General features: G+C 46.0%; 2 protein-coding genes across 4 annotated transcripts in view; one reads left to right on the top strand and one right to left on the bottom strand.

The window, feature by feature from the left end:
* The window catches only part of LOC147247161 (acylphosphatase-2-like), a 72222-nt gene that overhangs the window by 36231 nt on the left and 23436 nt on the right, over positions 1-12555 (bottom strand). The window lies entirely within an intron of this gene.
* LOC147247164 (uncharacterized) lies at positions 5267-9607 on the top strand. Its single transcript, XM_086180268.1, has 10 exons — positions 5267-5308; positions 5410-5448; positions 5723-5752; positions 5894-6005; positions 6339-6510; positions 6734-7920; positions 8041-8175; positions 8417-8537; positions 8703-9057; positions 9233-9607. The coding sequence occupies exons 2-9, from the start codon at positions 5442-5444 to the stop codon at positions 8826-8828; spliced, it is 1890 nt and encodes a 629-aa protein (XP_086036394.1). The 5' UTR covers positions 5267-5308; positions 5410-5441; the 3' UTR covers positions 8829-9057; positions 9233-9607.

The raw sequence follows: 12555 nt of genomic DNA, 5'->3' as shown, positions 1-12555 counted from the left end.
ACACTGTGCAGCGAACTGAGGCTCGTATCTCCTAAACTACAAGGCCTAGGGATTTGCCGATTACACCGTTGGATTGGGGCCGGTGTCAAGGACGCGGCCGCAGGCCACGCGGGGGCTCAGGCCCTAACAACGCTGCTTGCAGCTTTAATTCAGTCTCTGTTTTTACTGGTAGCATTAGCCTAGCCTAGTAGCCACTCTTAGTATTTTCTTGGCCAGGTGACTGGTCCCTCTGACACTCTTTCTTGGGGCCACGATGAAAAGAAAACAAGGAGACATTCCAAGTTTTTTCAAGAAGAGGCAGACTGAGACGCCACAGCTTGAAAACGGGGACAGCACCGATGGACCTCCAGGTGAAAGTGATGTGAAGTCTGGTCACACTTACCCCACATTCCTCTTTGTGGTTCTGAATTATTTTACAGTTGAATTACTTTCTTTTAGTCACTAAATGAAACTGAGGTGTGCACTGTATTCTTTTCAATTGCATGCCTTTGTTTAACATCTGCACTTGATACTACAGTGTAAGTGGAGAAAATACAACTTGAATAAAAAAATTCATACGATCCCAACAGTGATGGGAGTCTTTCATCAGTGGTCAGACTCGTGTGCGAGAAAAAACATGTTGCTCTGTTTCGACCACATTTTGTGTCCATTTTGTTCTGGAGAGCACTTTTGTTTTATTATTGAGAGTTTCTTCTTGATTTCATTTTTGAGTATCTTAATTGTGGCTGTCAGAGTTTCTTCTTGATTTCATTTTTGTGAGTACATTCACTGTGGAGAGCACTTTAAGTTTTGTCAAGAGATTTTGTGAAGTGTTCAGCAATAAATAAGGATTTAGAAAATCATAACACAAATTGAAGTCCTTGTCATCCGTTTTGTGCAGGTTTGATATATTTGCCAATAACATGACTATGAACCTTTTTAACAGGTTTACATGCAGAGAGGTCACAGTGAAACAACGCAAAGTTATTCTGCTACACTGTTATTCATTCTCTGTTTGAGACCTTTGAATTTGGTCCACATTAGACCCTCAACTTTGTGAGATCTGTGCTAGTATTTAGTGATGTTCTCGTGCAGATTGCACTTTTCCCCAAACTGGGTTATAGGTCAGGTATAACTGTGCCAAAATGGAGTTCACGATGCATTTCAGGGGGACTGTGGGGTTTAAACCCCCCAAAAATGTTCAAGGTAACACTGGCCACCCCCCAGTAAGTGTAGGTACCCCCTGTGCAGCTCAACATAAGGACAGAACAGAATACGAGCGTTCATCAAGAGCACCTATGATGAGGAGTTGGAAAGCCTGTTTTATGAGCGCTGACGTCTTTTGGGGTTTTACGACTTCCATGATCTCTCTTTGGAACAGCTGTCAAAATTCTGAGACTCATCCTGTTTAATTGTAGTTTTTCTTAGGGTGACCGTTGAAGTGGATATGAAGGTCACGAGGTCACACTTGCTTACATGGTAACGTGATCATCTTGGTGGCCGACAAACATTTTAAGAATATTACTGTTCACTTTTCATGCGTTGAAACCCTCATTTTATCTTGGCTCAATTCTAATCATCCATATTTGGCTGAGTTGTCAACAAAGCATTTTTTTCTGTTGTGTCACGAACCCAAAACTCTTTGTTTTAACTTTGCAGAGACTTTCCGAATTCTGCTTTCTGCTAATCTACAGTTTGAAGTGGATGTTTGAAGAGCTTCGTGGTGAACGGTAGCAGCTGCTTGGCTTCGGAGCACCAACAGTTTGATATTCAAATCCACATTTTCACACCACCTTCATTCGGTTCATGTTTCAAAGGTTAAAAAAAGAGGTATTTTTTTCAGAAATCTGGATTTCTTTCATTGTCATTTGATTAATTTGTCAGAGGTTTAAAAATATAGTATTTTACTTCAACATGGAAATAAATCTTTCTACAATGACTCATCGTGGTCATTTGTGACAATACAAATATATTCAGTCGTGCAGAGTCCCCGTCTGTCTGTCGTGAGCCCTGCATCTTTGGCAGCAGTGAGCCAGTAGGCAGGGGGGAAACTGCAAGGCTCTGAGAGCACTTTAGTGACTTCATGTCAAACAATAATCATTCCTCTGTTTCAGGCGGCCACACGGAGGTAACAATGGATCCACCGTACAGTGAAAGCAACCGCGTGCTGCCAAGAAAGAGGGCCCGCACAGAGTGCATCATACACTGCTCTAATCAAGACTGGGATGAAACACTGGTGTCACCCCAGAACTTTGAGTCATGGCAAACTTTGTTGAGGGCAGCAGAAATCAGACAACATTCTCCAGTCTTGGATTTCGCTAAAAACCCGTGTGAGGGAGACGTTCCACCAGTGCAGTGCCATCGCCAGTGCCGTCGTATTTTCACATTGAAGGAATCCCTGGATTCTATCACCAAAAAAAAAAAACGCTCCGTTTGATGTTGTAACTCCCAGAAAACTAAGAGATGGAACCAACAAATCAACCTTTTGTGGAAAAATGTGCATCGTCTGAGATAAAGCGAGAAAGTACCTCAAGGGCCAAAGGACATCAGAACCGCTTGTACAGTGTTCGGAGTTACGCGCAGATGAACGGATCCGGAAAGCAGCATTCCCTAAACCAGACCAAAGGATGATTGCTATGACAACCAGAGAGCTTGTTGCTGCTGAGGGTCATTATCACAGATCCTGCCGTCGTGAACATACTCGCGAAGAGGCTGCTCGCAGCTCCGAGTCACATGACCAACGTGAAGATGCAGATGAACAGTATGAAGGAGCAGAAAAACGTGCCCTTGATGAACTGTTTTCTTACATTGGGAATGAACTCATTCCCAATCCAGAACAGCACCCATGACATCTCTCTCATCAAGACTGCAGTCATCAATGAGGCCTGTTGGTATCACACAGACGAAGGACTCGACCAAGAAAAACCTCCGCCGCAGGTTGGAAGCCAAACTTGGAGGCTCCCTCCATATATTTCCAGGTGACAATGGAAAGCTTCTTCTGTAGCCACACAGCCTATCGATGACACACCAGGCCACAACTGCATCCTCCTTGAATATGCAGCTACACAACTCCAGATCTGTCACCTCCAGGAATGAGGTAACAAAAGCAGCTTTGCTGATATGAAACGAGATACAAAAACAAGATGACAAAAAAAAATGTGGCCATCTGATATCCAGGAAGATGAACTCATCATTCCAGAATTAGTCACTGGATTTCTGCAAACACTTCTGACTGGAATCTGTCAGTACAAACATCCGTCTGAAAAGGTGAAAGGACTCACCAGCTCCTTTGGCAGCGCCTTGATCTTTGCAGTCACCCATGGAAGAATCAGGCCACCAAAACACCTCCTGCTCCCGTTTGCTGTTCAGTCCTTGACAGGAAACACAGAGCTGATACTCACCTTAAACCGCCTTGGACATCGTCTGTCCTATTCTCAGGTAGAAGGAATTGACACAGCACTGTGTCTGCAGAAGATGGAAGTGTCAAAGGGTGGTGTTTGATGACCTGGAAACATTTACAGCACTGGCTTTACAAGCCTTGCCTTTGACAACACAGACCGGCTGGAGGAGACGCTGAGTGGAGCAGGAACCTCTCACCGAGTCGATGGTCTAGACCTGAACCTCAAAGAATCAGGCCGAGAGTCAGTCAGTCAAAGGAGAGAAGTATCAGCCACCGAGGCAGCCATGCTGCCCATCTATAATTCTGGAAAAAGAGCGGGACCACCAACAACTCCAAGTCTAGATGCTGGTGCTCCCACACAGACCCAAATTGCCAAGAATAAAAACCTTGCCTGGGTTCTTGCTCGATTGTGTGCGGCAGAAGCTCAGAGAGTGAGTAGCTGGACTGGATTTAACATCCAGGTCCGCAATGATGTCACAGTTATAAAGGAGGCTGTGAGCGCCCCGCCAACAATCAATGCTCCTGCTACAGAACTTGCATTTCAAAAAAATTGTTTTCATTTATTTATTGAGTAAAGTAAAGAAAATGTTAAGTCACCTAAGACAATGCTCATTTATTCATGAGTAGCTTACTTTAAAAAAGAATTTCTGTAATTATTCAGTGCTCCTATAAATTGTGGCATTGTTGTCCATAATTTATTTTATTTTGAAATTATAGATGTGAAAATAAATACAAGAAAATGTATGACAGCTACGGTTAAATGCATTGTCTAATGAAAGCATGCAGCCTAAGTAATTTATAAATGATTGTGATATATAAATACACTAAAGAGAAATAATTGGATTTAATCCTCAAACTAAAGTGTAGGGAGCTCTAAGTTCCCCATTCAGCCTGCAAGGAGAAAGGACGCAGATATTTTGGCCAACATCCTCTTAACTTGGTGAGGTGATAGCCACTAAAAAGCTACCAGTCTGAGAGGTCAGTCACACTGGTTCTCAAATGGGGGTACGTGTCCCCCTGGGGGTACGTGGAGGTACTCCAGGGCCTACGTGAAGCTTTACAAAAATATATTTTTTTTTTTAAAAAAGCAGTAATCCTAATAATAATTAAGCCTTGAGAAATAATTATATTTTAAAAAGTTTGATGAAATACAAATGTATGTTCATGCACTGAATTTTATATTCAGTATTCAATTTTAACATCCTTCAAAAAACGGACGCTCCCAAAACCAAATCAGTTTCACCCACTGATCCAGCATCACTCGTCAATAACCTGCCGTTGCCATGACGACGCACTGTAACGATGGAGACGTGGCTGAAGCGCAGCAGCACTGCGGCTGAAAGTACAGAGGAACTCGTGAAGAAGAAGGCGAAACCAGAGCTGACGAAGTACCGGAAGTAGGCACCCAAGGCACTGTGTTTCTTTTGCGGGGAGCAATTAGCCAACGCTAGCAAGTCATTGCTGTTAGTTGTTTCACTTTAATAAATCAGACACTGATGGCACAGCACTGTACCTCCTTTATTTTCTACCAAAATGTTTTGCGCGTCAGGGGGACAAAAAAATGTTTTCAAGGGGTTCATCACTGATAAAAGTTTGAGAACCACTGGTCCATCACATCAAAACATAAACTAGGGGTGTGCAGGGATAAAAAAATCACAACTAAAATTTGCCCACCCAGGTGATACCGATAACCGCTCTGGCCCATGGACCACAAGGTGTGATCTCAGACTCGAGGTGTGATCTCAGATACAGGCTGTGATGTCACAGATGGAGGCTGTGATGTCATCGGCACAGGCAAAGATGTCAGAAGCCTGTGACATCACAGACGTAAATCTTAATGTATTAGACTTCTAAATAACATTCAGCAGCAGCATCGGCAAACCAACCGCCACCAAACCGCCAACTGGACACAGTTCTTTGACGTAAGAGGTTAACACACTTTTAGGTTTTTTGGACAAGATTTGAAAACACAGCTCACTTCTTTACACTTGTCTTGCAAAGTATTAATACATTTTTGTGTATCCGTCCAGGCAATACTCGTGAAAACAGTTCAGCAGTCGTCATGACAGGTACGGCCAAATGTTCTTCCTCACCCCGATTCACCACAACTCAGACTAAACAACCATTCAGCCTGAGGTTTAGAATATTTTACAGCACAGTTACAAGTTTTTGTGGCTGGTGTGTCGTGTTTTACAAAACACAAAAGCAAGCCAATCAAAGTAAACCATCAAGATATGAGGCATGCACACGGCTGCTTTGTTGGTTTGTCTTCTTGAGTGCTTCTCTGTTTTATGTCTGCAAAGAAGGCGACTGACGATGACTTGTACAATTTAATCTTTGCAGATAACGTTGCTGTTGCCCCCTCGGAGGAAGGTAGGTATCTTTCCTGTCAGCAGACGCGTGGAAACCGTTCAGCTGCGGTTGAAGTTGTCATTCCGTCAGTGTCTGTTCCACTCAAATGAATCCACAAGTTGTTCTCCTGTCACAATGACCTGTCCTCATGCCCCCGATCAGATATCAAGGAATATGCCAGGAGCATTGGCATCGATCCGGACCGTGAGGCCGAGCTCATGTGGGTGGCCAAAATAGGCTTCTTCACCCCTCTGCCCCCACATTGGATCCCTTGGTAGGTGAAGTCTGGAGCGAGAGGTTGGTGGGTGGGGGTGGGGGACTGATTATATCCTCTTATAGTGAGATAAAGGCCTACAGATTTAATTACAAGGAGGGCCTTTCTCAGCTTCCATGATAAAAGATTTTTCTGTAACGGTTCCTTGTTTGAGCAGACCATCAGTCAGTTCTGATGAAGTTGTTGGAGGAACCGCAAGTGTTAGCGGAGCCTTTTTGACCAAAAAGACACGTTTCCATGCTTGACTTTGTAGTGTTTAGCGCTCATGTTACCTTCTAGTCCTGCTGCTGAAGTAACAACTCTCCCTCCCTTCCTCACCCCTTCTCCCTGCAGCGAGGATGGGAAAGGCAACCTCTACTTTTTCAACTCGTCAACCGGCGAGTCCACCTGGAGCGACCCGGTTGACGAGATCTTCCAGAACCTGGTGATGCAAGAGCGTGAGCGCATCCAGGGCTATGCTGCTGCGGTTGGGAAGGACAACCACATCCAAACCTCCAGAAATGAGGTAGAGCTCATCCAAGCTGACATGACAATGTTTGTTCAGGCTCCTGTTGCTCTGCGTGTGTCCTTATCCAACATCACGAGCATCTCAAGCCCTCGTGGGTCAGATCTGTGCTGTAAAAACCACACCAGTGAGACTTTGAAGCTTGAGCAAACATTGACAAGAAAACTGCTCAGTGATTATTCAGAACAGAGAGTATTAAACTCAAGGTACTTGTGCTTTTCAGGAAACTGCCCAGATGGAGAGCTTGCTGGCTACTCTGCAGGAGAGCAGGGACCATCTCCAGGCCTCCCAGCAGCAGGAGAAGCACCTGAGGCACCAGCTTGACAAGCTGAAGCGGGAGCCGGAGCAACTGAGGGTGGTCAACTCTCAGAACCAAAAGCTCATTGTGAAAATGAGGGAGGAGAGGAACGCCATCCGGCAGGATGAGGAGCGTCTGAGGCTGGAGAGAGACCAGCTACAGCAGGAGCTGGAGAGACTGAAGGAGGAGAATGAAGGATTGACTCTCAAAGTGAGGATCAAGACGAGCGCCGCCCAGGAGGAGGTGAAGCGTCTCTCACACGAGACGTGCCAGCTACAGCAGGAGCTGGAGAGGCTAAAGACAGATAATATCCAGAATCGTAGAATGGTTCTTGACATGAGGGAGGACAGAGAGGAAAAACAACAGGAGGAGATGCAACTAAGGCTGGAGAGAGACCAGCTACAGCAGGAGCTGGAGAGACTGAGGGTGGAGAATGAAAGACTGATTCTCAAAGTGAGGATCAAGACAAGCGCCGCCCAGGAGGAGGTGAAGCGTCTCTCACACGAGACGTGCCAGCTACAGCAGGAGCTGGAGAGGCTAAAGACAGAACATATCCAGAATCAAAGAATGGTTCTTGACATGAGGGAGGAGAGAGAGGAAGAACAACAGGAGGAGATGCAACTAAGGCTGGAGAGAGACCAGCTCCAGCGGCAGCTGGAGAGACTGAGGGTGGAACATCAAGAATCCACTCGCAAAGTGAGGGAGGAGAGGAGCGCGTTCCAGCAGGTGGAGAAGCGTCTCAGGCATGAGACACAGCAGCTACAGCAGGAGCTCCAGGCGCTGAGGGTGGACCACACGCAGAATCTCCAGGTCATTCGCAAAGTGAGTGAGGAGAGGAGCGTGGCCCAGCAGATGGAGGGGCGCCTCAGACTGGAGAGAAGCCAACTGGAGCAGGAGCTGGACCAGCTGAGGACGGAAAACATCGAGAATCGGGGAATCATTCATAGAATGAGGGGGGAGAGGTGCGTGGCCCAGCAGGAGGAGGAGCGCCTGAGACTGGAGCGGGACAGAGCCGTGGCAGAGTGCAGGCGGGCCCAGGACAACAATGCGTCTTTGCATGGGAGGATGGACCAGCTGATCAATGAATCCAAGGACCTCATTTGCAGAGTCAGGTACAGTTTCCGCACAGGAACTCTTCAGCACGGGAGGTTCCAGGAAGACTATTATTTTTAAGAAGCCCACAGTTATTTGAAGATTCAAAGGGATCACGGTCCTGTTTCTCATCCTATCAGAGATCTGGAAGCACGGACTAGACAGTGGCACCTCCAGAACAAGAGGCCAGCAAGGGAGGCGTTCCCGACACATCCCGACCACCCGAGGGACCCGCTGAGTGGCTCCTCACCAGAGAACTGCAGCCACATCCTTGAGTAAGATTGTGATCAGCTGACTGACTGCCAGCAACAGCAAAAGTGTCCAAAAATGTTTGTTTCCCAGTGCCTAACCTTGAGGAGCGAGCCAACGGGACACCGACAGTTTTGTTATTGTAGATGATTCACCACGCGAGGCGCGGCCCAAAATAGCCAATAATGAAGCGCAGCAAAGACAGAAATACAAACCTCCAAAAAGCCCAGTGCAGAATTTATATGTCCCACCTCTCCATGTGTCCAGATTCTATCAGTACAACAACAAGATGAGGAGCCAACGGATCCAGAGCATCGACCTCGCCCTGAGAAGGGGGAACAGCCGGGTGATGCAGGAACAGGGAGCGCCGCACCCCTTCCAGCAGCAGGTAGCGTACGGGCGTCGCACCGTCCTAGCTTAGCCGTGCCCACATTCACATTCACACTGATGGTGGAGGCTTAGAGGTGCCAACGGGGATGAAGTTAGTGGGTGGTTAGTGAAAATGTCAGACTCAGGTTGAACTGCACCCTGTCTGGGTTCTCCCTCTCTCCAGCCTCTGTCTCAATATCAGTCTCTCCCCCACAAGCAGAGCTCCACCCTCCCCGCAGGCTCCCTTTGGCCCTGCCACGTCTGCCCACACCCTGGGCTCTACCAGCTCAACCCACACAGAGCTTATTAGCCCCTACACCAGCCACTCAGGGGCATTCACCAGGAGGACCCCTCTTCAGCTCCTGCACCAGCAGCACCAGCAGCACCAGCCAGCACCGGCAGATCCACCCTGGTAGGACAGCCGCTGGGCTTCTACCTGGCTCGCAGCGGTCCCCTGCCACTGTCGTCGCTCTTTTTGCTCGTCCAGGAGCAGCAGTGGAGCCGCCCGTCGCCTCCAGCACCATCAGAACTCCTGCCAGGTATTCTGTTCACAACGCACCTGCATTCATGTCTTTGCTCCCCTTCCCCTACAAGTTCTGATCCAGCTTTTGGTGAACGTTATCCGGCCGTTAAGGGGATGGTTCTGATAACCGGGTTAAAACTGAGGTCTGAAACTAACATGATGCATTTGTGTGTGTGTGTGTGTGTGTGTAGCTATGTCCGAAGCCTGGAGCTGGAGGAGGCGACTGACGTCACCGTGACGTCGCTGAACAAAGACCCCTGGATGACGGCCATCTGCCGACCCGGGTCAATCTGGATCTGGACCACGACGACCAGGGCCGAGTGTCGTTTAACTGAGAACGATGGAGCAGCCATGGCAACAACACATCAACATCGTGACCGGAGATCATCAGACGTGCCTTCCCTCCTGATACCTGAACTTGGACCGTCTGCTGATGCTGCGTATCGACCGATAGCAGCGCCTCAACAAATACCTTTTTATTTTCCTGTCATCTTGAATAGCTGCGTACCAGGAACCTGGTCCTGATGTGGTGGATCCCAATCCGTTTGAATAAATACAGAGAATTGATGCCAGTTGATGTCTTTGCCTGAGTCTGTTGTTCCCCTCCCAATGTGTCACACCACACTAACACTCACGTAGTAACCTTACTGTACCAATTCATTCAGTCTCTGTTTTTACCAGTAGCATTAGCCTAGCCTAGTAGCCACTCTTAGTATTTTCTTGGCCAGGTGACTGGTCCCTCTGACACTCTTTCTTGGGGCCACGATGAAAAGAAAACAAGGAGACATTCCAAGTTTTTTCAAGAAGAGGCAGACTGAGACGCCACAGCTTGAAAACGGGGACAGCACCGATGGACCTCCAGGTGAAAGTGATGTGAAGTCTGGTCACACTTACCCCACATTCCTCTTTGTGGTTCTGAATTATTTTACAGTTGAATTACTTTCTTTTAGTCACTAAATGAAACTGAGGTGTGCACTGTATTCTTTTCAACTGCATGCCTTTGTTTAACATCTGCACTTGATACTACAGTGTAAGTGGAGAAAATACAACTTGAATAAAAAATTTCATACGATCCCAACAGTTATGGGAGTCTTTCATCAGTGGTCAGACTCGTGTGCGAGAAAAAACATGTTGCTCTGTTTCGACCACATTTTGTGTCCATTTTGTTCTGGAGAGCACTTTTGTTTTATTATTGAGTTTCTTCTTGATTTCATTTTTGAGTATCTTAATTGTGGCTGTCAGAGTTTCTTCTTGATTTTATTTTTGAGTATCTTAATTGTGGCTGTCAGAGTTTCTTCTTGATTTTATTTTTGAGTATCTTAATTGTGGCTGTCAGAGTTTCTTCTTGATTTCATTTTTGAGTATCTTAATTGTGGCTGTCAGAGTTTCTTCTTGATTTCATTTTTGAGTATCTTAATTGTGGCTGTCAGAGTTTCTTCTTGATTTCATTTTTGTGAGTACATTCACTGTGGAGAGCACTTTAAGTTTTGTCAAGAGATTTTGTGAAGTGTTCAGCAATAAATAAGGATTTAGAAAATCATAACACAAATTGAAGTCCTTGTCATCCGTTTTGTGCAGGTTTGATATATTTGCCAATAACATGACTATGAACCTTTTTAACAGGTTTACATGCAGAGAGGTCACAGTGAAACAACGCAAAGTTATTCTGCTACACTGTTATTCATTCTCTGTTTGAGACCTTTGAATTTGGTCCACATTAGACCCTCAACTTTGTGAGGTCTGTGCTAGTATTTAGTGATGTTCTCGTGCAGATTGCAGGTAGAACAGTCACTTTTCCCCAAACTGGGTTATAGGTCAGGTAGAACTGTGCCAAGATGGAGTTCACGATGCATTTCAGGGGGACTGTGGGGTTTAAACCCCCCAAAAATGTTCAAGGTAACACTGGCCACCCCACAGTAAGTGTAGGTACCCCCTGTGCAGCTCAACATAAGGACGGAACAGAATACGAGCGTTCATCAAGAGCACCTATGATTAGGAGTTGGAAAGCCTGTTTTATGAGCGCTGACGTCTTTTGGGGTTTTACGACTTCCATGATCTCTCTTTGGAACAGCTGTCAAAATTCTGAGACTCATCCTGTTTAACTGTAGTTTTTCTTAGGGTGACCGTTGAAGTGGATATGAAGGTCACGAGGTCACACTTGCTTACATGGTAACGTGATCATCTTGGTGGCCGACAAACATTTTAAGAATATTACTGTTCACTTTTCATGCGTTGAAACCCTCATTTTATCTTGGCTCAATTCTAATCATCCATATTTGGCTGAGTTGTCAACAAAGCATTTTTTTCTGTTGTGTCACGAACCCAAAACTCTTTGTTTTAACTTTGCAGAGACTTTCCGAATTCTGCTTTCTGCTGATCTACAGTTTGAAGTGGATGTTTGAAGAGCTTCGTGGTGAACGGTAGCAGCTGCTTGGCTTCGGAGCACCAACAGTTTGATATTCAAATCCACATTTTCACACCACCTTCATTCGGTTCATGTTTCAAAGGTTAAAAAAAGAGGTTTTTTTTCAGAAATCTGGATTTCTTTCATTGTCATTTGATTCATTTGTCAGAGGTTTAAAAATATGGTATTTTACTTCAACATGGAAATAAATCTTTCTACAATGACTCATCGTGGTCATTTGTGACAATACAAATATATTCAGTCGTGCAGAGTCCCCGTCTGTCTGTCGTGAGCCCTGCATCTTTGGCAGCAGTGAGCCAGTAGGCAGGGGGGAAACTGCAAGGCTCTGAGAGCACTTTAGTGACTTCATGTCAAACAATAATCATTCCTCTGTTTCAGGCGGCCACACGGAGGTAACAATGGATCCACCGTACAGTGAAAGCAACCGCGTGCTGCCAAGAAAGAGGGCCCGCACAGAGTGCATCATACACTGCTCTAATCAAGACTGGGATGAAACACTGGTGTCACCCCAGAACTTTGAGTCATGGCAAACTTTGTTGAGGGCAGCAGAAATAAGACAACATTCTCCAGTCTTGGATTTCGCTAAAAACCCGTGTGAGGGAGACGTTCCACCAGTGCAGTGCCATCGCCAGCGCCGTCGTATTTTCACATTGAAGGAATCCCTGGATTCTATCACCAAAAAAAAAAACGCTCCGTTTGATGTTGTAACTCCCAGAAAACTAAGAGATGGAACCAACAAATCAACCTTTTGTGGAAAAATGTGCATCGTCTGAGATAAAGCGAGAAAGTACCTCAAGGGCCAAAGGACATCAGAACCGCTTGTACAGTGTTCGGAGTTACGCGCAGATGAACGGATCCGGAAAGCAGCATTCCCTAAACCAGACCAAAGGATGATTGCTATGACAACCAGAGAGCTTGTTGCTGCTGAGGGTCATTATCACAGATCCTGCCGTCGTGAACATACTCGCGAAGAGGCTGCTCGCAGCTCCGAGTCACATGACCAACGTGAAGATGCAGATGAACAGTATGAAGGAGCAGAAAAACGTGCCCTTGATGAACTGTTTTCTTACATTGGGAATGAACTCATTC

The sequence above is a fragment of the Aulostomus chinensis genome, chromosome 16 (assembly GCF_037954235.1).
Source record: "Aulostomus chinensis isolate RoL2024-O1b breed Wild chromosome 16, RoL_Achi_v1.0, whole genome shotgun sequence".
NCBI classification, from domain to species: Eukaryota; Metazoa; Chordata; class Actinopteri; order Syngnathiformes; family Aulostomidae; genus Aulostomus; species Aulostomus chinensis.
This window is presented reverse-complemented; position numbering and strand designations above follow the sequence as displayed.